A 25,476-nucleotide genomic window follows, 5' to 3' on the forward strand; every position below is an offset into this window, starting at 1 on the left:
TAGTAGGCATCACCTCAGCAACTGCATCATTTTCATCCTGAGAGTACAAAAGTAGCGGGACCAAGCTGTCCAGGACTTGATTCTCTATATTCTTCTTATCTGAGTATTTCACAGACTTTATGGAAGCTCCAAAGAGAACCATGGACAAACGATGAACATCAGGTCTCACCTATAAAAGGAGTATCAAACGGAAGCAACCCATTGAACATCTCCATGCTTAGCTTATAAGAATTCTGGGTGGGCTGAAAAGCCAGTCCTAACATTAGGCTACTTAGCTGTATGTAGCTGAGGGCAAGAAATCAAATATGTGAAGATAGTAAGACTTGCTATTTGGGCACTCTCTCACTCTATAAATGAGAAACAGGCACAGTCCCACTTGCAGTCCACAAAGCTTGCACCTGATAGTGGTATTAACCATCCACACAGGCTATTTTGCTGAAATTCAAAATCCCAGCCTATCCCAGCTTTGGTATGTTTTACTCTTCCAAGGATGCTGGTCATTGTACTCCATGTATTTCTTTTTGAAAAATAAATGGGATTTTGGATAAGGACATAAGTACACTACACCATCTTTTTTTTTTTTTTTTTTTTTTTTTTTTTGAGACATGGACTTGCTCTGTCACAGAGGCTGCAGCATCATCACAGCTCACAGCAAACTCAAACTCCTGGGCTCAAGGGATCCTCCTGCCTCAGCCTCCCAAGTAGCTGGGACTACAGGGATGTGCCACCACACACAGCTAATTTTTTCTATTTTTTTTTTTTATAGAATAGGGTCTGGCTATGTTGCTCAGGCTGGTTTCAAACTCCTGGCCTCAAGTGATCCTCCTGCTTTGGCCTCCCAAAGTGCTAGGATTACAGGTGTAAGCCACCACTCCCAACCATCTTGACCCAGTTCTGATTCTTGAAAAGAAAGACAATGTTTTCTCCTTCCTCATCCCACGAAGTAGGATAGTACCTTAGCAAGTTTCTATGTCTCAGCTTTTTATCTAAAAAAACCAATAACATTAGCCCTACCAACATTGCAGGTTACCTGGAAGGGTCTTAAGACAGGAGATTTGAAAATGCTCTGAAAGTAAAAGTCCTATATAAAATAGAATATACTTACTACCATTCCAACTTCTGCTCCCTGTTATGCCAATTACCACCCTCTCCCCGAAAGTCTCTCCTTTCCCATTGTCTTACATCACCAAATAAGGAATACAGGGTCCTCATCATGGCAGCCAGGGTAGTGAAATCCATTGTCCCGACAAGCCGCAGGAGTATCTGGATGGCCAACAAAACAATCTCCTCATCGGTTTCACATAAGCTGTCTAAGATGCATGGCAACAGGCTCCTGATGTCTTCCTTCTGTGTATCCAACAGAAATGCATCACTTCCTTTCTTTTTTTTTTTTTTGAGACAGAGTCTCACTTTGTTGCCCAGGCTAGAGTGAGTGCCGTGGCATCAGCCTCGCTCACAGCCTAGCTCAATCTCCTGGGCTCAAGCAATCCTCCTGCCTCAGCCTCCCGAGTAGCTGGGACTACAGGCATGTGCCACCATGCTTGCCTGAGTTTTTCTATATCTATTAGTTGGCCAATTAATTTGTTTCTATTTATAGTAGAGACGGGGTCTTGCTCTTGCTCAGGCTGGTTTCGAACTCCTGACATCGAGCAATCCTCCCACCTCAGCCTCCTAGAGTGCTAGGATTACAGGCGTGAGCCACCGCGCCCAGCCATCACCTCCTTTCCTGACACCATGTCACCTGGTACCAAAGGGAGGTCTCCCCACCTTTACTCGGTATGTAGTGCTTACTAAATTTTTGGTAGGGCTGGCTAGTCCAGAATGGAGAAGAAGAGGTCATGACTGTCCTCTCTCAGTATTGGCAGGCCTGACATGTAGGGGAGGGCAGAGATGTCGTGAGTTGCCTCACAGGGCAGAAGTAGGATCAGGCAGGGAAGATCTAGGGATGTGGACCTGGGCTCACTGTAAGGAAGAGTTCTCCTAACGATGAAAGTGGAACAGCTATCTCAGGTTATAATGAGTTCCCAAATATGGAAGGTATCCAAACAGAGGCTCAAAGACCCCTTGGCAGGAATTCAAGCAGAAATTGACTAAGGACGCTTAGGGGTCCTTCACCTTCTGAATTGGGATTCTGCTCTTCTAAACTCATGAAAGGAAGCAGTCTCAGGGTTGTAAAATTTAAAAAATTGATGTAAAAAAGTAAGTAGAATAAAGCAATGGATATTAATTGGATAATAAACCAGAATTAATATATATTAACATTTGTCATTTTTGCTTCAGATATACCCAAGGCATAAGAGGATACCTGAATGTTATCCAGGTTGTGATGATGATGAGCATACTTCTCACACAAATTTCAGGTGCCAAATATTATGAATATATGTAACTTGTAATTTTTGTTTATTTATTTTAGTTTCATTAAATTTTTAATAGTTAGTACTTGCATATTTGGTAGGTACAAATTCAAATGGTTCAAAAGGATGTGCGGCAAAAAAGACCTTCTCCCACCCACTCCTGTCCCCAGGCTACCCAATTTTCCTCCTCAGCCATATTAGTTTCTTTAGTATCTTTTTGGGGTATTTTATCTGTGACTTAAGAATCAATGCTCTGAGGGCTCCTCCTACCATCTCCTGGTGTCTGACAAGATTGTGCAGTCCCCTCAGGGCAAGTATCCTAAAAAGATTATTTCCATGATGTAGCCAGTCTTTCAAGCGGGCAATGGAGTATATGCCAGGCAGTCGTCTAGCCACCGGACTCTGGAGAAGCTGAAAGAACCCAGAAATGCGCCAAGGCAATTACCTTCAAGCCTTTTTTCACGAGGGGAGCTACCTTCCCACTAACTTAACGATCTCTATTTTCCTTTGAAATTTCTACAGTACAGCACATACACTACATGGTGAAGCCCTATAGGTACATAAAGAATACCAAATAATGAATGTGTGGAAAGAAGAATTTCAATAGGCTTGAATATGAAAAATATTTCTATCCCACACCTGAAATAGATCCCAGCCTTCTATTCTGTTGGATATGGCCTAGGAAGGCAGGTACTGCTGCTTTATATGCTTCCCGAATCCAGCTTCTAAAGAATCAGTCTTACCTCCACAAAAAAGCCCGCAGATGTGAGTTTATGTTCATCATTGCCTCGGTTAAGAAGTGGGACTAACAAGTACATGACCTTACGTGCAAGGTAGTGATTTTTTTCCCGCAATGCACTGCAAAACAGAACATCCACAAAATGACTCTCAGAAATGCTTCTACACAGAAGGCATTTTCTTGGGGCTGGGGACCCTCTGAAGTTTTTGCCCAGCTTTGGTAACACAGGAGGGTATGGCAGGGCCAGGACCTCTGAAAAATTTGCCGGGCATTATGGATATTTGCCCACTCTATTATGAAAAAGTTATTCAACCTTAGTTACTGTGATAACTAAAAGGGAAATAAATACCCCAAACAATGCCAATTTAGAGCAGGTGGGTATATGCATGACAAGGAAGCCTTACTTGGCAAGGAGAAATACTCCCTGAAGATGGCAATCTTTTCTTTCTAGAAGAGTCCATCCTTTATTCTTTTCCATGATGTTGAATTCCTGCCAGCACAATGTTCTGAGGAGGAGAGTCTTTATAGCCTGTATGGCAAAGCTGAATCAAACAAAATGGTATGGGTGAATTTAATAGGTCTCTCCAACTTCCAAGCACACAATCACCCTGCTCTCACTGAGGAGGACCAGGCATTGACAGCTGGATGGTAATTCTCTCCTTTCTAGATTTCCTAAAAGACTTAATACTCTAATAACTTGGAAGGCTCTTTACACAAGTTCTCAGGATAAAGAAATTTAACTATTAATAGAATCCTTTTTCCCCAGGAGTTTGGAAAGAAATCTATGATAAAACAAATGATCTGGAATGCTAACCAGACACTCACTGTTATTTTTGTAAAGCTTTATTAAGATATCATTTATACACTATAAAAAATCTATCTCCACTGCTTTTAATTTTTTGTTGTTGTTGTTGTTATAGATGAAGGATCTTACTATGTTGCCCAGGCTGGTGTCAAACTCCTGGCCTCAAGCATTCCTCCCATATCAGACTCCCAAAGTGTTAGCATTACAGGCATGAGCTACCACACCCAGCCTCTCCACTGCTTTTATTTATTTATTTATTTATTTTTTTCAGTTCGACTATGTGGCAGCTCCACTGCTTTTAAAACTACGTATTGAACTGTCATCCTGGACATTGCATCAGAGAAAAGAAAGATTTCTTAGAGATTACCTTGCCTGACTCCCTCATTTACAGATAAGAAAACTGAGGCACAGAACAATAGATTTGCCCAGGGTACACAGCTTAGTTGAAAGGACAAATAAGAATTAGAACTAAACTCAGGTCTACTGACTCTTAGTCTGGTGTTCTTACATATGCCATATTATAGCACTATAGTACTTTCTCTGAAAGAAATCCATGTACTACAGCAATACTAAAAAACTTCTACTGAGACCCTAACGGGATTTAAAAATATCTCTCCATGCAACAAAGCAGAAACGAGGAATCATTCCACAGTGGATAAGTATAGTTTTGGAGGTAGGTGTAGGCTATTTTGCTTGTTTCTGTCTTGACTTGATTTATTAGGAAAGAGTTGGCATGATATCACACATTATTTTGCAGGGCATCTGGACCCAGCTGGACAAATTCACCTTGGTATCAATAAAACCAAAGACAACCAATGAAAAGCCCAGAATGGTTCCTGTTCATACTGATGCAATCACAATGGGTATACCTCAAAGGGGTGGCCTCTGAAGACATTTCCTGTTCTGGGTACAGACCACTTGGGATGGCAATGTCAGACATGGTAAGGCCGATGCTATGGTGAATCTGGATGAGCAGTGTCATGAGAAGCTGAGGGAAGAGTCGGAACGTAGCTGCTTGGAGACGATTTCCCACAAACACCTCATAGAGGGCATCTGTTGCCTGTGACAGAAAAGAGAGAGCAGAACTGAGCACTAACCTGAATCCCACTTTGGCTTCACTGCTGTTTGTGCCAGAATGTGCTTTCTGGCTCTACTGCCCCACAGGCAGATCAGCAGTGGTAGTCAGTACAGGAAAATGAAAGCCAAGGGGAAAAGTAATAGGAGTGCAGTGGTCATTAAAAGTTATCAAAGAGCAAGGGGAGACTTGAAATCCAGAAGATATAAAGGAAACTATTAATATGAACATATCTGACTACATACAAATATAAAACCAAGGCAAAATTTATCATAGTTAGATGACAAATAACAACCCAGAGAAGTATTTGCATCAATGTGTTGTTCTTAATAGATACAATGCTCTCTTAGGTATTAGCAAGAAAAAATGTAAAAGGCTTGCTACTCAAAGTGTGGGTCAGATACTAGTAGCACTGGCATCACCTGTGAGCTGGTTAGAAATGAAGAGTCTCAAGCCTCACCCTAGATCTTCTGTATCAGAATCTACCTTTTATTTTATTTGATTTATTTATTCATGTGTTCATTTTTTTTTTTTTTTTTTTTTTTTTTTTTTTGAGACAGAGTCTCGATTTGTTGCCCAGGCTAGAGTGAGTGCCGTGGCGTCAGCCTAGCTCACAGCAACCTCAAATTCCTGGGCTCGAGCGATCCTTCTGTCTCAGCCTCCCGAGTAGCTGGGACTACAGGCATGCGCCACCATGCCCGGCTAATTTTTTATATATATATCAGTTGGCCAATTAGTTTCTTTCTATTTATAGTAGAGACGGGGTCTCGCTCTTGCTCAGGCTGGTTTTGAACTCCTGACCTTGAGCAATCCGCCCGCCTCGGCCTCCCAAAGAGCTAGGATTACAGGCGTGAGCCACCGCGCCCGGCCATGTGTTCATTTTTTAGAGACAGAGTCTCACTCTGTCTCCCAGGCTGGAGTGCAGTGGCATCATCATAGCTCACTACAACCTAAAACTCCTGGGCTCAAGCGATCCTCCCATCTCAACCTCCCGAGTAGCTGGGACTACAGGCATGTGCCACCACACCTGGCTAATAAAATGCTTCATTGATTTAAAATGAGTACAGGTATTATCAGAGATTTTACTAAGATCCCCGGCTGATCATGGTTTGTGTGCATATTAAATTTGAGAAGGACAGGTATATAGGAGATGAGCAGGTAGGTCACAAAAGAAGAAATATAATTGGCCAATTAAAAACACATACAGGCCAGGCGTGGTGGCTCACGCCTGTAATCCTAGCACTCTGGGAGGCCAAGGCGGGAGGATTGATTGCTTGAGGTCAGGAGTTCGAAACCAGCCTGAGCAAGAGCGAGACCTTGTCTCTACTATAAATAGAAACAAATTAATTGGCCAACTAATAGATAAAAAAAAAAAAAAAAAACTTGCTGGGCATGGTGGCACATGCCTGTAGTCCCAGCTACTTGGGAGGCTGAGGCAGAAGGATCACTTGAGCCCAGGAGTTTGAGGTTGCTGTGAGCTAGGCTGACGCCACAGCACTCACTCTAGCCTGGGCAACAAAGTGAGACTCTGTCTCAAAAAAAATAAAAATAAAAATAAAAAAATAAAACACATACAAGTATTCAACCTTACCAATAACAAAATTATTATTTAAACAGTATGTTCCTATTTCAACTATCAGCAAGGCAATGATGAGAAGACTGTAATGTTCAGTGTGGTGAGGATATGGGTAAAAGGCATCCTCACACACAACTAGAGGAAGGGCAAAACTTCTAGCAGACAATGTGGCAACAAATACTAAAACTTTAAGTAGGTCCATTGACCTAGAATTTCCCCTTTAATGGACTTTAGCCTAAGAAAATAATTGAGTATATATGACATTTATGTATGCATGTAGCAGCATTGTTTTAATGGCAAAAATTTGAAAATTTCTAAAATGTTCACTTAATAGGAATCTTGATAATTAAATGATGATTCTGTACCATGTAAGACCTATTTTTAAAAAGGTAATTACAGCTGGGCGTGGTGGCTCATGCCTGTAATCCTAGCACTCTGGGAGGCCAAGGCAGGAGGATCACTCAAGGTCAGGAGTTGGAAACCAGCCTGAGCAAGAGCGAGACCCCATCTCTACTATAAAATAGAAATTAATTGGCCAACTAATATATATAGAAAAGTTAGCCGGGCGTGATGGCGCATACCTGTAGTCCCAGCTACTTGGGAGGCTGAGGCAGCAGGATTGCTTGAGCCCAGGAGTTTGAGGTTGCTGTGAGCTAGGCTGATGCCATGGCACTCACTCTAGCCTGGGCAACAAAGTGAGACTCTGTCTCAAAAAAAAAAGGTAATTACAAATAAACTACTATGCAGGTGGGGCATGGTGGCTCAGGCCTGTAGTCCTAGCACTTTGGGAGGTTGAGGCAGGAGGATCACTTGAGGCCAGGAATTTGAGACCAGCCTGGGCAATAGTGAGACCCTGTCTCTACCAATGGAAAAAAAAAATTTAATCTCACCTACTCAGGAGGCTGAGGCAGGAGAATCCCTTGAGCCCAGGAGTTTGAGGTTGCAGTGAGCTAAGATGATACCACTGTACTCTAGCTCAGGCAAGGGTCTCAAAAACAAACAAATAGACAAAAACCCTACTATGCAGCCATGAAAAGAATAACAGACAGCACTTATATTGATACAGAAAGTAATTCATATATTGTTAAATTTTAAAAAGAAAGCCATTAAACAGTATATGCGGTATGATCCTATCAATATATATGTAATTTTATAGGCTAACATAATTGAATATATACCTTTATCTTCCCCAGCTCCTAAAACTGCACTAAAATGGCATTATAGGGATTTAAAAAAAGGCATAAGCCCACAAGAACAGAGAGAAAAGGAGAGGAGACAATAGCAGATTAGAGAAGTTGAAATAATTTTGGAAGCTAAAAAAAAAAAAGTATGACAATAACTTAGACCAGAGAAAGCTGAACCACAAAACTGATAGGGGAGAAAATAAAGTGAAAAGTGTATGTTGGCAGTGGCAGAGGCTGTGTGTGGGGGGCGGCAGAGGGTTTATGAGAACTCTTTGTACATCCTGCTCAATTTTGCTGTGAACATAAAACTTCTCTAAAAAATTATTTGAAATGAAAAATATGTGAAAAAAGAATACCAAATATATATATACAAAGTTTACATATAAACACTTTCAGAATGTTCATTTTTAGAACAATGGTACAGACATCAGCTAAGAATGACTTTTACAGTTTTAAAAGGATTGTTAAAAAAAAAAATCCAAAGGCTACATGAAAGAGACTGTATGTGGCCTGCAAAGCCTAAAATATTTACTATCTGGTCTGTTGCAAAAATTTGCCAACTCCTGCTCAAGGGGACTTTTACTTTCTATTTTATATACTTTTTAAAAAATTATTTTTAGAGATAGGGTCTTGCTCCATCACCAGGTTAGAGTGTAGTGGCCCGATCATAGTTCATTGTAACCACAAACTCCTGGGCTCAAAAGATCCTCCCTCCTTAGCCTCTTGAGTAGCTGGGACTACAGGTGTGTGCCACCACACTCAGCTAATTAAAAAAATTTTTTTTTGTAGAGACAGGGGTCTCACTATGTTGCCCAGGCTGATCTTGAACTACTGGTCTCAAGTAATCCTCCCACCTTGGCCTACTAAAGCATTGGGATTACTGTGTGAGCCACTGTGACTAGCCTATTTTACACATTTCTGTATTATTTGAAAATTTTTTATCACAAGTTTGTATTGCTCTTTAACTATGATGATAAAAATTTTTTAAAGGATGAGGGAAAGAATGTTTAAAACATATGAAACCATACTGATTCCTGTACTCTTCCTAGCTCCCTCTGTGTCAGTCTCCTGGTAGAGATACTGTGGATTTATAAATGGATGACAGAGCACAATTTGAGAGGACCAAAAGGAAAGCTCTGCCAGTGGGGCATGTGACCTCGAGAATGGGGCACAGTGGGCAGAGCTCGAGGGCTTACAGCCACGGCCTCGTAGGGCATCTTCTCCTGGGTGGGCACATTATGGCACTTCTGCAGCTTCCTCAGGAGCCTCCACAGAATCCAGGTCGTGCTGGGCAGCTTTACCTCCAGACTTCTCCACAACTCAGCTAGATGCCTAGAAATCCCAAAGAGTGAGAAGGTTCAGGAGATTCTGGCTTATCCCAGGCCTACCATAACCACAACCTTCCTAGAGTCTGTTTGGAATCCAATCTATCCAATCCAATCCAATCTAAAGGTTTTCCTCCCTGCTCAGTTCCTTCGGTGTATCAAAAGACTTCCTATCTGATTTTATCACTAACTCTCCAGGTTTGTCAGGTTCTCATGGTCTCAGCACGCACCTCAAGGCCATTCATAAACTGGTCCTGACTAAACTTTTCAGCCCCACCACTTCCCTGCCATGCGCTCTGTGCTCGAGCCACCTGACCATCCACCTTACCCACACAAACCACGGACTTTGAAATCCCTATGCTTTTGCTTATGTCACTTTCCTAAAACAGAAGGCCCTTTCCAAAACTTTTCTCTGCCTGTCAAAATCCTTTAAGGTCTAGCTCCAGTGTCACCTCTTCTGTGAAGCCTCTGCTGCTTCATCATGTCTCTCATAGGAGTTCCCATAATACTTTTAAAATTTCTTTTCTTAGAGGCTGCCTGAACCTTACATGTGCTATTGTCAGTTCTCTGTGTGTGCATCTCTGTTCCCTCTGAAGGAAGGGATTATTTCTGGCTCTTCTCTGAATTCCTCAGGGCCTAGCACAATGCCAGGTTCACAGAAGACATTCAAAGACACATTTAGCCAATACAGTCTATGGTCCTCAAATTTTGGCTAAGGTCAATCCTTGAAATAAAGCTTTGATCCTGCTTAGAAGAGATCTCTTAAAGAAAAATCATGTAATTTCTCTTTCCATCATTGATTCAAATGTAGGGCCTGAGAGCTATATAAACATTGTGGAAGAGCATTATGGTAAGAAGATGGGGAGTGACTCATCCTTTTAATTTAGTCTCTTATTTTTGGAATCTACCTAGCATATCTTTGTATGCTACAGTCAGAGTTTTTAATCTTTTAAAAATTTTTAAAATTATTATGGGTACATAATAGTTACATGTATTTATAGGGTACATGTGATGTTTTGATATGGGCATACAATGTGCATTTTTCATTTTTTTTATTTTAGCATTTCAATGTGCATTGATGACATCAGGGTAACTAGGGTATCCATCACCTCAGGCATTTATCATTTCTTTGTATGAAGAACATTCCAATTCCACTCTTTTTTGAGACAGAGTCTCGCTTTGTTGCCCAGACTAGAGTGCTGTGGCGTCAGCCTAGCTCACAGCAACCTCAAACTCCTGGGCTCAATTGATCCTTCTGCCTCAGCCTCCTGAGTAGCTGGGACTATAGGCATGTACCACCATACCTGGCCTTTAAATAATCTATTTTATTTATTTCTTTCAATGAATAAAAGTCCTCTATTTTTTGATTTAGTAGTTGTATGTCTAAGTGCAGTTTAGAGAACATATGTACTATACCAAGATATTATGTAACAGTCATTTAAAAGAGTGGTTTTCAAACAGCTTAAAGTGGATAAATCTTTTCTTCAAATAAAATAGTTGCCCAGAATCACAATATATAAAGCAGATAAAAAGAGGTGCTCCTCTGCTTAAAGTGGGCAGGGAGTGGTAGTAGTGGGGGCTGGAGCTTTCCTCTGAAGCCTTATTGCCTCCCACATATGGCATTTCCTAGAACTCCCAGGGTGCCTTCAAATGTGAAAAACACTCATCTAAAAAACATCTTGTTCCACTCTATTCTTCTTTATGTAGATATGTGTATTTTCATTTTTTTTTTTTTTTTGAGACAGAGTCTCGCTTTGTTGCCCAGGCTAGAGTGAGTGCCGTGGCGTCAGCCTAGCTCACAGCAACCTCAAACTCCTGGCCTCAAGCAATCCTCCTGCCTCAGCCTCCCAAGTAGCTGGGACTACAGGCATGCACCACCATGCCCGGCTAATTTTTTGTATATATATTAGTTGGCCAATTAATTTCTTTCTATTTATAGTAGAGACGGGTCTCGCTCTTGTTCAGGCTGGTTTCGAATCCCTGACCTTGAGCAATCCGCCCGCCTCGGCCTCCCAGAGAGCTAGGATTACAGGCGTGAGCCACCGCGCCCGGCCTCTGTATTTTCATTTTAATGTATATATTTTTTATTTCCTTAATTTTAGCAAAATCATTCTCAAGTGAGTTGCAGACATTATGACACTTTGCCCCTACATAACTTTAGTATCTTATCTCCTAAGAATAAGAACATCCTTCTGCATAACTATAGTATCCTTTCATACCTAAGAAAATTACATTAATTTAATAAAATCTAGTATAGAATTCATATTTAAATTTTCTTCAAGTTTTTTTTATAGCTTTTGTTTTTGACCAGGATCTAATCAAGGTCACATAGCACATCTGGGTATGTCTCTCACATATCTTTTTTACCAAGGATAGTACACCCACCACCAATTTTCTTTTATGACATTAACTTTTTTGAAGAGTCCAGTCCAATTATCTTATAGAATGTTCATTATTCTGGATTAGTTTGATTGTTTCCTTATGATTATGTGTTATATTCTGATTTATATCACAGGCATTTATCTATATTTTATCTCCTCTACAAGAGAATCATTAGAGTTTTGAGGGCAACAATCTTCCACAATACTCAGAGCTATGTCACGTACCCAAATTTAATCCAGAGGCTATACAGGGTTCTGTTACCTGTCATATGGTATTGGATGACACAGAAGGTGGCTGAGCACTATGTCTGTATACTTGGGCATGGATATAAACAAACTCACAGCATTTATGATTTGTTGGCGGATTCTAGGCTGGCTGATCACGGATAGCTGGGCACAGATAACTCCCATAATTTCTGGCACCTGAAGAAGAAAAAGAAATTCCTAAGACCATAACCCTATAGGACACTGATGGTTACTGAGGATATTTCTAAAAGGTCCTGAGGGGTGACTTTTAAACAAATGTTTATTATTTAAAAAACACTTATCAAAACTACTTAAAACGTATCTATATATGTATATGCATATAAAAGAATTTGGAAGGATTTATTATCAAAGATGTTACTAATGTGTTTTTGAGTGATATTAGATTCATTTTTTCCTTCTATATTTTTTCTAATTTTTCCTCAATGATTATGTATTGTTTGTATAATAAGGCAAACCAATAAAAGTATCGCAAAGAAACTGGACTTTTTCCCACTGTGACTCTGAGAATGGCAGAAGAGTCCTTACCCATCTTCCTCCCAGAGATGTCCACTGGGCTCAGGTAAAGGAAACAGGAGCCATTGGGCTTTTATCCCTTTCTCTGCTTGGACTACTCTTCCGACCCACAGACTCGTGGCTTCAGGTCTCTATGGAAATGTCAGCTTCCCAGAGAGAAGAACTTTATATAAAATGGCCATCATCACCACTAATTTCTAGAAACTGGTTTAAGGATGGGCAGGTGACAACATTTCATCCTGCCCAATGAAACATGAGGGTAAGTTCACTGGGGGCTTCTGGGAAAGATTTTCTTCCCTTAATAGAAACATGAAAAGGAAGGCAACATCTTTCTTCTTTCTGAATACAGTCTTATCTGCTCAGAAAATGTGAAATTGTTGCCACTACCTTATGATCATGTAAATAGACAAAGTAGAAAGATAGAAAAACCTCCGGGTCTTTATTAATAATGTTGAATCACTGAACCAATCTTGAAAAATACTCTACATTCAGACTTATTATGTGAGACAATAAATCCCTTTGGTTAAGCTTCTTGCCAACTATGTTTTTGCTGCTAAAAGCACCCAACTGATATAAGTGCTTATCTCACCATCCTCTCATATCATACCATTCTTTTTGCATCTTTTAATAGGTTAAAAATGGATTCTCATCATTTTAAAATTACTTTTTATTTTAAATTTTTTTTTGAGACAGAGTCTTGCTCTGTTGCCCTGGGTAGTGTGGAATGGCGTCACTGCAGCTCACAGCAACCTCAAACTCCTGGGCTCAAACAATCTTCCTGCCTCAACCTCCCGAGTAGCTGGGACTATAGGTGCATACCACAACACCTGGCTAATTTTTCTATTTGTAGTAGAGATGGGGTCTTGCTCTTGCTCAGGCTGGTCTTGAACTCCTGAGCTCAAGCAATCCTCCCACCTCAGGCTCCTGAAGTATTAGGATTACAGGCATGAGCCACCATGTCTGGCCTACATTGTATTTTTATCAAAGTATAATATGCACATATTTTTAAAAGTCCAGGGGTGTTTTGAGGCTCTTTCCTCCCTATTCCCCAGGTCTGCTCTCTAGAGACAACTTTCCTCCCTTTTATCTCTTGCTGTATGTGCTTCCCTATTTCTAAATGATATAGTTAGATTATTATTTCTTGATGTATCAATTTTAGATACATTTAGATAAATTGTCTTCAATTTAGACTTTCTTAGTCTGCCTCCTTCTAGGGTCACTTATGGCTTTTTTTTTATCTTGACACCTTAATCCATCTGGATGAGTATCTAAATTGAAGTTATTGTTCTCATGTGTTACTTATATCTCCCCAGAAAAACCTCTACTCTTATGGAAAATATGGACCATGCCTTAGATTTAAAAATCTCCCTCTCCACTGCATACACAGTGATTGTGTTGTTCAGTATACATTTATTAAATAGATGAATGTCTGTGACCAAATGAACTAAGGCTTTGACCCTGTCCTCATCAGTAGTTGTTCTCAGTTGAATAGCAGGAGCAAAAGAAACCTCAGCAGCTGAGGTCTTGCTGGTATTTTGAACCCAAGGAAATAAATGGCCATTGAGCTTTTACCGTCTCAAATCGGGATGCTGCATTTTTCACCAATGTTATCAGCAATTCTCCTGCTGATTCTTGGATGCGGGGATTTTTCAGGCCATCCAATGTAGTCATCATGAACTGGCAGAGCTCATTGGAATTGAGAAAAACTTCAAAGACCTGAAATGATTTAGGAAAAATGAATTTCCAAGAAATGTGAAAGATATAAAGAGCCTTGAACAAGCACTAGCTTCTAAGTTAACAATCAGAGAAGTGTATAAAGATGTACAAGCCTGTTTACTTCAATCTTGTTTACAGAGAGAAAAATTAGAAGCAACCCAAATGTCCATTGCTAAGGTCTACGCATGGCCTTTTGCTGCTCTTTTAGACAGAAGCTTTATTATGAGGTCCCCAGAAAGAGTGATACTTAAAACATTTTTTTTTGGTTTGGTTTTATTTTTTTAGAGATAGGGTCTCACTATATTGCCCAGAGCTGGTCTTGAACTCCTGGCCTCAAGCAATCCTTTTGCCTTGGCCTCCCAAAGTACTAGGATTATAGGCAGGAGCCACAGCACTCAGCCAAGAGTAACTCTTTTATGGGAGTAGGACTAAAGAAAAGTCCCTAATGCTATATAGCTGATATGGTTCCAGGCATAATGAAGACAGGGGACAACATATTAAAAGAATGTGTCATTCTGCTTCTCATTGCACATGGCAGTATATAAAATGCTTCACATGATTGTAATAGGTACAATCTACTGGGTACTTACTATGTAACAGGCATTATGTAAAGCATTTGCCTTACAATATCTCATTTAACCCTTATAACAACTTAGCCCAATTTTTAGAAATCCTCATGGTATCAGAAGAGAAAACTGATACACAGGGAGGTTAAATTATCTGATACCTTTGACCCTAAATGAGTAAAATCTGTAGGGTTTATTTTTTAGCCCTAATCCCTAAGATGCCTGGCACCTAGTTGGTGTGTAAATATTTACTGAATAACTACATTAATTAAATAATGTCTCCTTTAATCAAGCACACTGTCTTGCAGCTCCTTTTTGTGACAAGGGTTTACATTTGCAAGAGGCTGGCAATCAGAGGAAGCAGAGCTGGTCTGCAGAGAAACCCAGGGATATGGGCCTCCTTGACAGGTTGACCTAAACCACTGAACTAAGAGGGCAAAGTGTATAAGAGTCACAAACATAGTGCCTCGTTTCCAAACTATAATATGTTTACAGAGCTCATTCCCTGGGCAATCTTGTATGTTTAGTTTTAGAAGAAACTATCAGAACTCTTTCCAAAGTGATTTTTACTCTTTTATATTTCCATGAACGAATGTATGAGACTTCTGGTTGCTCCCCATACTTGCCAACATTTCAAGCTGCCTTTATAATTTTAGCCATTCTGATCACCTGGGCAATTCTGAAGGGACAACTATAGAATTGTTTAATATCGCAGAGCTCTAGGAATTCTCGACATTTTTTCAATGCTCTTCTCAAGCTTTGGTGATTTTCCTTGTCATGAGTGATATCTGAGAAAAAACAAGAAATGTTAATACTTTCTTTCTACTTGATTTTATAAGTCTGGTTGATCTCCAGTTTCAAGTGGATTCTAAGACCTCACTCTTCTTGTCTTTTTCACTTGAACAAAAATGCCTGGGGAAGAGAGTGTGTGTTAATCTAAAGGCTGATTTGTTTCCCTTTTCTTCTGGAAAAATAGATAAAAAGAACTGAAAGAAAAAGAAAAGATCTTTTTATAAAAGCAGTGTTTTTGAGCAAGTTGTGAGTACAACCAAGACATGCTACCTCACTTCCTCATTGATGAAGAATTTTGAAAAGGTCTCCCTATGAAGTTTAGATCCCCACAAAAAATTTCCCAGTTTTATACTGTTTGATAATTCTGTACCAGAACTCTTTATGTGTCTAGTTTTGCTGATTACTGAGTCTGCCAACATTCCTTGTGGTGTTTTATTTTTCTCATGTTTTATTGTGACCTCATATTTGCTGGAAATTTATCTATGAGAAATCTTTGAGCCTGTAGTTAAGGATACTATCTCTCCAACTAGAGAATCAGCTCCCTGGGGGAAGGAACTTTATCTGTCTTGTTTACTGATGCATCCCTAGGACAATAAATGCTTCATAAATATTTGTTGAATCAATAATCAATCATATTCCCCTGGCTGTATATCTTGGTAGACATTGTTCATAATCAGAGCTGCCCAAAGATGGAACAATTGCTTTGGGAAGCACAGAGCTTCGTATCCATGTGACGAGGATGCCCAGGCAGAGCAATGACAGTTGTGCATAGTTTAATGATGAGGACATGTTCTGAGAAAGATGCATCATGAGGCAACTATGTCATTGTGTGAACTTCATGGAGTGTACTTACACAAACCTACTATATACTGAGGCTATATGGTACAGCCTATTGCTCCTAGGCTACAAATTTGTACAGCATTTACTGTACTAAATACTGTAGGCAACTGTAACACAATGGTAAGTATTTGTGTATCTAAACATAGAAAAGATACAGTTAAAAAAAGAAAAGGTACAGTAAAATATGGTATAAAAAATAAAAAATGGTATATCTCTATAGGGCACTTACCATGAATGGAGCTTGCAGGATTGGAAGTTGCTCTGGGTGGGTCAGTAAGTGGTGAGTGAATGTGAAGGCCTAGGACATTACTGTGCACTACCATAGACTTTATAAACACTGTACACTTAGGCTACACTAAGTTTATAAAAAAATTTTCCTTTCTTCAATAATAAATTAACCCTAGTTTACTATAACTTTCTTACTTTAGAAACTTAATTTTTAAAAATTTGGTCAGCTGTACAAAAATATTTTCTTTATATCTTTATTCTATAAGCATTTTTCTACTTAAATTTTTTTTTAACTTTTTAAACTTTTTTGTTAAAAACTGAGACACAAACACATACAGTAGCCTGGGCCTACACAGGGTCAGATCATCAATATCACTGTCTTCCACCTCCACATCTTGTCCCTTTGGAAAGTCTTCAGGGACAATAACAAGCATGGAGCTGTCATCTCCTACGATAACAATGCCTTCTGGAATACCTCCTGAAGGACCTGCCTGAGGCTGTTTTACGGTTAAATTTTATTTATAAGTAGGAGTATGCTCAAAAATAATATGTAGGATAGCAAATACATAAACTAGCAACACAGTCGTTTATGATCGTTATCAAGTATTATGTACTATACATAATTACATGTGCTATGCTTTTATATAACTGGCAGCGCAGGTTTGTCTACACTAGCATCACCACAAACACGTGCGTAATGCATTGCACTACATTATGACAGCTACGATATTACTAGGTAACAGGAATTTTTCAGCTCCACTATAATCTTATTGGACACATATGCAGTCTGTTGTTGGCTGAAATGTCATTATATGGTACAGGACTATACTTGGTGGGGATGGACTAGACTGAGATTTGAACACTGGGAGGATTCTGTGTTGGGTTGGGTATTTTCTAAAGTCCCTTCTAACTGGGAAAGTCAGTGGCTCATTCCTTGACCATGTTGGCCCTCTCTCTATTTTCTACACTCCTCAAGCTCACACCTGCTGAGGGCCTTTGCTTACGCTCTCCCTCTGCCTAATATTCTCTTCTTATCTCTTCACCCAGCTAATCGCTCTTTATTCTTCAGATTATCTTCAGACAGGCCTTTTCTGAACAGATTATCTTCAGAGAGGCCTTTTCTGAACCTTACAACTAGATCTGATTCTTACTCATGGCCCCTGTGATTTCCCTTCATAGAAGTTATCTTTGTTGATAATAACAGAGTTATTTACTGATTCTTTGATTGTCTGAATCCCCCAACAGGCTGTCTGTAATATAAGGACCACTTGTGTTCTGGTTACTGTTGCATCCTGAGTAAGTACTAAACAAACATTTGCAGGATAAATAAATGGAAGGCCCAAGTGATGGTAAGAACTTTTCTCATTTCTGACCAAACTAATCACTCCAGTTTATCCACAGGGCCACATGTTCAGCCACTCCATGGCCGTGCAGATGGCTCACAATGATGGGTCTGACCCAGTGTTATGATTCTAATTATTAAGTCTGTTGCTTCAACTCTCTGCCTGTGGACCATGTCTGTTTCTCTCTCCCTTTTAAAAATATTTAAATAGACATATGAGGTCAAGTGTCTTTTTTTACATGGTTGAATTGTATAATGCTGAAGTCAGGGCTTTCAGTGTACCTGTCACCAGAATAGTCTGCATTGTACCCAATAGGTAGGTTTTCATCCTTCTCTCCCCTCCCACCCTCTCCCCTTCTTAGTTTTCAATGTCTATTACAACACTTTATGACCATATATATCCCTCATTTAGCTCTCACTTACAAGTGAGAACATATGATATTTGTTTTTCCATTCCTAAGATACTTCAGTTATGGACCATGTACCTTTCTCTTTTAAACTACTGTAAAAAGTCTTTCTAGAACATGGAGAGTGAGTGTATAAGGAGGACTGGTGCTTATGTTGTGCTAGAGAATTCACTCAGGGGCTTGCTGCCTTCAGCAGGGCCTTACACTTTAGCCTCTGGGTGATATGTAGCAGGTAGTGTGTGCCCTCTGCAGCCTCCTCGGCCACCTCTTTCACTGGGTCCCCACACAGCAGCGCCATCACAGCCACCAGGTGTCCAAGTCTTTGGAATCGCAGCGGAGGCTAATTAAGAAGGAAAAAGGAAAATGCCATCAGAATACAGGTGCATTTAGTGCTTTAGATTTGAGTTGTTGAGAAGGAATCCCACATCTACCCAAACTCAAGAAGTGCAAAGGTCACATTCAGTCCTTGGATCTCTGTAGGGCTCACATTTAACATGGGTAGATATGATATACCCAGCAGATGGTATTAAGTAGGGAAATTCTAGTCTAAGTAAACAATCTGAAAAATGAAAAAATTTTGTACATAAAGATTCTAGCACTGTTTTTAAAGATCACATTTTAGAAATAATTGCATAATAGTAAAGAGAATTATGGTACAACCACTCTATGACTGACTATAACTGTTAGAAATCAAGTATCTTAGGAATTTATAGTATTGGAAAATGTACTGTTCTGCTAAGTAAAAAGGCTGAATGCAAAGTTGAGATGTAGTATTTAATACTACTAAAAAATTTTATTTATCGATATGCTGCTTTATTATGCAAAAAATAAAGTGCCAGAACCATACCAGAAAAAGAAGTGTACCTTAAAATAAATAGTGAAGAAAATCAGACACATTAAAAAATTAAGGAGAAAAATGCATAATCATTTGCTCAAAGTAGACCAAAGAGTTAGGCTCTGAACTTTCTCATGGCTAATGTAGAGGTACACACAATGTCCTGCGTAATATAATTCATGTAGTTCATAAGATAAGAAGCAACTAGCTAAACAGAGGAAGTACAACTTTTCCTAGGATTGAGGCAGAAAGAAATTTCTTTTTTTAAAAAAAGGTTTTTCTTTGTTTTGTTTTGTTTTTTAAGAGAGGGGCTTCCTATATTGCTCAGGCTGGTCTCAAACTCTTGGTCTAGATCGATTCTCCTGAAGGCAGAAAGATATTTCTGCTGTGGCTCTTCAAACACAAGACACAGAAATATTGTGAATGGCGGGCACGCCTGTAATCCTAGCACTCTGGGAGGCCAAGACTGGTGGATTGCTCAAGGTCAGGAGTTAGAAACCAGCCTGAGCAAGAGCAAGACCCCGTCTCTACTATAAATAGAAAGAAATTAATTGGCCAACTAAAATATATAGAAAAAATTAGCCGGGCATGGTGGCACATGCCTGTAGTCCCAGCTACTCGGGAGGCTGAGGCAGGAGGATCGCTTGAGCCCAGGAGTTTGAGGTTGCTGTGAGCTAGGCTGATGCCACGGCACTCACTCTAGCCTGGGCAACAGAGTAAGACTCTGTCTCAAAAAAAAAAAAAAAAAAAAGAAATATTGTGAAAAAGAGTCTCTACAACCTCTTTACAGTAAACACAGCAACACTTACACAAAACTATATAACATCTTTAATTCACCATTATAACCTTCATTCAGTCAATCAATGAACACAGTGTCAATTATGAGCCAGTCACTATGACTGGAACTGGGGATATAAACAGTAAACAAAAGAGACATATCTGGTTGTGAGGTGATAATCTAGCTGGGGAAACATGAAATAAACAAAATAAATTTGTAAAATTAATTATGTATCAAATGGTGATAAATGTCATGATGAAGGAAAATGTAGAGGAAAGGGATAGAAATTGTTATTTTAGAATGGTCAGGGACAACCTCACCTAATATTAAAATGAGGTATTGGGCCGGGCGCGGTGGCTCACGCCTGTAATCCTAGCTCTCTGGGAGGCTGAGGCGGGCGGATTGCTCGAGGTCAGGAGTTCGAAACCAGCCTGAGCAACAGCGAGACCCCGTCTCTACTATAAATAGAAAGAAATTAATTGGCCAACTAATATATACAAAAAATTAGCCGGGCATGGTGGCGAATGCCTGTAGTCCCAGCTACTTGGGAGGCTGAGGCAGGAGGATTGCTTGAGCCAGGAGTTTGAGGTTGCTGTGAGCTAGGCTGATGCCACGGCACTCACTCTAGCCTGGGCAACAGAGTGAGACTCTGTCTCAAAAAAAAAAAAAAAAAAAATGAGGGATTGAACTACATAGATATCTGGGAGAAGAATATTCCAGGCAGAGAGAACAGCAAGTGCAAGGGACTGAGAAGAGAGAGTATTTGATGCTTCTGAGGAACAATAAGTAGGTTAGGTTGGCTGGAGCAAAGTAAATGAGAGAAAAAGAAACAGGAAGTGGATGGAGGATGGGCCAGATGGTGTAGCAACCTATAGAATATTGTAAGGATTTTGGATTTTATTCTGAGTGATATGGTAAGACATTAGAGGTCTTGAGCACAGAAGGGATCTGAGTTGACTTATATTAACTCATAAATATTTAATAGAGTATCAGCCATGTGCCAGAGTCTGTGCTAGGTAGGCACTGGGGTGGGGACCTGTGTTGAACAAGGAAACATAATCACTGGTGGAATTTATATGCTATTAGAAGCAAACAGATAATATATCAGTAAAGAATAATCAAACCAGATAACCTCTGATTCTAAGAAATTCTAGGAAGGAAAGAGAGTGGTGAGAGACAGCAAGGGCAGACCTATGTGTGTTGAGCAAAGGCTTTGTTGAGGTCGAGACATCTGAACGAGCAGTAAAGAATGAGGAGGGCCTGGCTGGCTCTGTGCAGAGCTGGGCAAGGTCATTCCAAGCAAAGGACACAAGGCAAGAAGAGCCTTATGTGGGAAGGAACATAAAGGAGGCCAGTGTGGTATGTGGGAGGGTGTAGAGAGGCAGGCAGGAGGGACCTTGTATTTTAATAACACACAAGACCTTATATTTTAATAACAGTTGGAAATCACTGCATCAAACCAGTGACATGGGGGAAAAAAGGAAAAGATGAAAAAATAAAGAAAACATAAAGGGGAGCAACAAACAAACAAAATAAAAGTAAAAGAGTGACACGGGTCTTAGGAAGACAATTCTGAAACATGTAGAGAACAAATTGGAAATGGAAGTCAATACCAACACACGCATGCACAAAAAAGTACTTGGAAGGAATAAAAATGTTAACGGTGGCTATCTCTGAATACAAGTTAATTTTTAAAAAAATTTTTTGTAATGAGAATATTTATAATCATAATAGAAAAAAACCCAAACTTTATTAAGACAAAAAAATCGATTGAAGAATTATGCTCCTAGGCTGATCACTAAATACTGCTTTTTTTTTTTTTTTTTTTTTATTGAGACAGAGTCTTGCTCTGTTGCCCTGGCTAGAGTGCCGTGGCGTCATCATAGTTCACTGCAGTCTCAAACTCCTGGGCTCAAGTGATCCTCCTGCCTCAGCCTCTCAAGTAGCTGGGACTATAGGCACATGCCACACACCCAGACAATTTTTCTATTTTTGGTAGAGATGGAGTCTTTCTCTTGTTCAGGCTGGTCTTGAACTCCTGAGCTCAAGTGATCCTCCCAGCCTCCCAGAATGCTGGATTACAGGCATGAGTCAACATGCTGAGCCCACTAAGGGCTTCGTTAACAGTTTCTTTTTTATCTTTATATTCTTTAGGCTCCTTTGAGAATAGGAAAAAAGTCAGGGATACAGAGAATATACATTTGTCAAAACTTACTGAATTGTACATTTATATCAGATGGATTTCATTGTATATAAATTATACCTTAATAAAGTTGACATAAAAAAAGCTATGGACCTTTGTCAGAAAAATCCAGAAAACTGCACTTCACTAAATTCTACATACAACTTCTGGATGTTGTTTTTTGTTTGTTTGTTTAATTTCTTTCTTTTATATATATCTTTTTTCCTTTTTTTCTTTATAGTCACAGTAGTGTGATCACTTTTATATATTTTTTTCTTTTTTCTTTTTTTTCTTTATAGAACTTCTGGATGTTAACAGACCCCAGTGGCACCCAGGCTAAGCATTCCTATAATAGCAACTCTCTCCAGGAAAAACAATGCTAAGGAAGATCTCTAGGACCTAGAGGGAGATCATGAATACAGGAGGGAGTCATTTGAAACTCTTCTTTAATCTGCAGCAAAAATCAGAGGTTGAGGAATGTAGAAGGAGGAACAATGCATTGTTGTTATGAGAGTAATAGGGTAGTCAGTGATGGCCAGAAGTTACTTGCTTGCATTCTCTAAAGAGAAAAAAGGAAGTAGTATAGGTTGAGAGGCTGAACTTCAATAAGGAGGTAGAAAGTTTGGATATATTTTCAATGTGAAAAATAAGAAAGCTAGTAGAATGCAATTCTTTTAAACATGACTGTTAGAACTTTTGTATCAAGAACAAATTCTCTGAGGAAAATTCTGACATAAGCACCCAGCATCCTACCCTACCAACTTCGTTTCCAATTCCTAGGGCTTATGATGTAGACTGGAGATATGATGGATAGAGAATAGAAGTAGCTCCCATGGCCAGGAAACCTGCTTGGGGAAGGGGTAGGAGAGATTCACAGATGAAAAAAGGAGTAGATCCAGGAAGGAGAATCTTGGTTTTGAGGAATTCTTTTTATTAATAGAAGTTATGGTAGAGGATTCAGAACAATTGAAAAGTGAGAGAGTAAAAGAGAAATAAGACTTTAAAAAAGAGATAACATATGGGAGAGGATTCAGAATTGAGAAGTGAGAGAGTGAAGAGAGAAATGCAAAGATTTAAAAGGAGGTGCCAGAGTACCATTCTTTTTGAAATGCCGGGAGCTGTTTAAATTGATTTATATAAATTTTCTTGCTGGATTCTATTTCTTCAAACACAACATTGTACAGAGACCAGGCCACTGTGGGCCCTCAGACATTTTCAGATTATATTTATTTATTCATGCATTCATTCAAAAATATTAACTATATTATTATGTCCCAGCTGTTGTGCTAAGCAATGGGGATACAAAGATTAATCAACACAGTACCTGGCCTCGAGCTGCTCATATTTCAGGAGAGGGCAGATATGTAAATAATGCTAAGTGCTATGATATTACATGAGCACTAAGGGGACACATAACCCCATTTGAGGAGTCATGAACAAGAGGGGAAACAGGCAGTGGTAGGAGGCTTTGGATCCTTTCTCCTCTGCAACCAAAGGGCAGCTCACCTTCAAGCTGAGATGACTGGACAAGCACTTCAGAACTTGAGCCACGCTGGCTGTGGCCCGTTCCCGCTCGTGGTCTTCAACTGACTGTAACCAGGGGTCCATGTGCTGTGAGAAATAAAGGAAGGCTAAATGGTTTATCAGGAAGATTTGGGACCTTTATTGTGTTTAGAAGAAAATGCGAAGAAAGAAGTTCCATATTACTACTATGTTTGAAGATATTTTTCTAAATGATGAATCAGCTTGGGTGAGAAATGAAAGTGCCTGGACGACAAGCAAGGCATAAAGACCTGGGTGGTTGTGTGGTCTGGCTGCTACAGGAGCTTATTTTCTAGATTTATTTTTCCTTCATCCCAATTTCTTCATTAATTATTCTATTTTTCTATATGTTTTTAACCCTCTCAAATCTGTTTTGGAAAGAAATAAAGTTAATAACATACTATGAAAGACCTCTGAGGATAGAGAAATTGCAGCAACTTGAACAGTCAGGGAGGAATGAATGGAGAAGATAATATCCATGAGTAGGTGCTCATGAAGAAGGAGGCATTTCAGGTAGAAGAAATCGCTTGAATTAAGCTGCCTTCAAAGTACAACTGGATAAAGGGGAGAAACCCAGTCTACCTGGTATGTTAATGTACAAACACAAGAGGAATGAGAAATAATGTTAAGGTCAGTTATGACAAGAATAATGCTGATCTGTACTTAGGTACAAATGATGGGTAATAGCTTGAGGGTTATCTCTTGTCTGGGATATCTGTATCTTTTTTTTTTTTCTCAAATGCATCCTGATGTGCGAAGAATATCTGCATCTTTAAAATGGGCAAAAGAGCAAGATGCTTGAACTGCAGAGAATGCACTCCAATGAATAAATCCCTAATGATGGAATGGCATATACTGGAACAGGTATCGTTATGGGCAGGTGGTCATTATTACCTTTGAGTCCCACCTGGTAGGAGGCCGCTTATTTACTAACTCATGGGGCTGAGTCTGTTCCCTCATCAATGATTAAAACCCTTCTGTGCTAGTAAGGAATAATAATTTAAGGAATAGTTATAGCAACCATTTAAACCATTTATTGAAGGCTATTTATCCAATACTCACAGTAGTTACTATCTCCATGTAAAGGTGAAGAGTGAGACTTTGAGAGAGCAAATTCCTTGCAGAATTTACAGCAGGAGGACTTATAATCAATGAATGGCAGAGTCAGAATTTGAGCCCAAGTCTCTGACTCAAAGCTGATAGCTGATACTCTTAAATAACATGTTGCCTTCTACAACCTGAGCCTTCCACATTTTCCTCTTCCACTTTCATCAGTTAACAGGAATAGTTTTCCATGATATCCTGTTTACCTTCAAAATGGCATCAAGATTTTCCAAATGTGGGTCTTTTATCACCAAACTCTGGAGCATCTCAAAGAATGCCTGGAACGTCAGCCTGTAGAGACACTGAGAAGGCACAGGATCAGTGATGCTCCCCCACACGAAGCTCTCCGAGCACTGCATGTTTTTGAGGCTCTTATCACTATCTTGAGACTTTATTCAAGGTTGCAGAACCAGCGTAAAAGTTCTCGCAGATACTTTGCGGCATCAGGTGAAGCAGAATAAATCTTCATTTCAAATGGACACCTTTGCATCACTGGGATCACAGTTAATTGACTCTTACTATTAATTCATCTGGGGAATTACTTAACGGTCATCAAGATACTTTTAAAAGTGACTTGTAACTCTTTCTGACATCTTGAAACAGAGGGGAATAAGTCCTCTTTGGCAATTGCTTTACCAGCTGAGTTTACTAGCCACTGAATTAGGGATCAGGGCCTTTGTATCTAACCCTTCTCTCAGCTTAAAAGCTTCTCCTCCAGACATACCCACACCCTCTCCCTTCCTTCAACTATCACCCCATCAGGAAGGCTTTGCCTGACCACCCATATGCCTCCCAAACACAGTACTCTTTGTTTTTTAGAGACAGGGTCTTGCTCTGTTGCCTAGGCAGGAGTGCAGTGGCATGATCATAGCTCACAGCAAGCTCAAACTCCTGGGCTCAAGCAATCCTCTCTCCTCAGCTTCTT

The 25,476-nt window shown here is 39.7% G+C and overlaps 1 protein-coding gene across 1 annotated transcript in view; it reads right to left on the reverse strand.

Moving 5' to 3' along the window:
• MROH8 (maestro heat like repeat family member 8) overlaps positions 1 to 25,476 on the reverse strand; it is a 64,352-nt gene that overhangs the window by 12,221 nt on the left and 26,655 nt on the right. The window contains exons 7-19 of the mRNA XM_012754956.3: positions 24,758 to 24,853; positions 23,412 to 23,516; positions 18,315 to 18,450; positions 15,171 to 15,289; positions 13,792 to 13,935; positions 11,702 to 11,862; positions 8,930 to 9,065; positions 4,768 to 4,958; positions 3,498 to 3,635; positions 3,098 to 3,212; positions 2,625 to 2,765; positions 1,183 to 1,347; positions 14 to 169 (exon numbers count right to left, since the gene is read on the reverse strand). Coding sequence (XP_012610410.2) covers positions 14 to 169; positions 1,183 to 1,347; positions 2,625 to 2,765; positions 3,098 to 3,212; positions 3,498 to 3,635; positions 4,768 to 4,958; positions 8,930 to 9,065; positions 11,702 to 11,862; positions 13,792 to 13,935; positions 15,171 to 15,289; positions 18,315 to 18,450; positions 23,412 to 23,516; positions 24,758 to 24,853 — 1,803 coding nt within the window. The remainder of the gene's footprint in view (positions 1 to 13; positions 170 to 1,182; positions 1,348 to 2,624; positions 2,766 to 3,097; positions 3,213 to 3,497; positions 3,636 to 4,767; positions 4,959 to 8,929; positions 9,066 to 11,701; positions 11,863 to 13,791; positions 13,936 to 15,170; positions 15,290 to 18,314; positions 18,451 to 23,411; positions 23,517 to 24,757; positions 24,854 to 25,476) is intronic.

The sequence above is a fragment of the Microcebus murinus genome, chromosome 16 (assembly GCF_040939455.1).
Source record: "Microcebus murinus isolate Inina chromosome 16, M.murinus_Inina_mat1.0, whole genome shotgun sequence".
NCBI lineage: Eukaryota > Metazoa > Chordata > Mammalia > Primates > Cheirogaleidae > Microcebus > Microcebus murinus.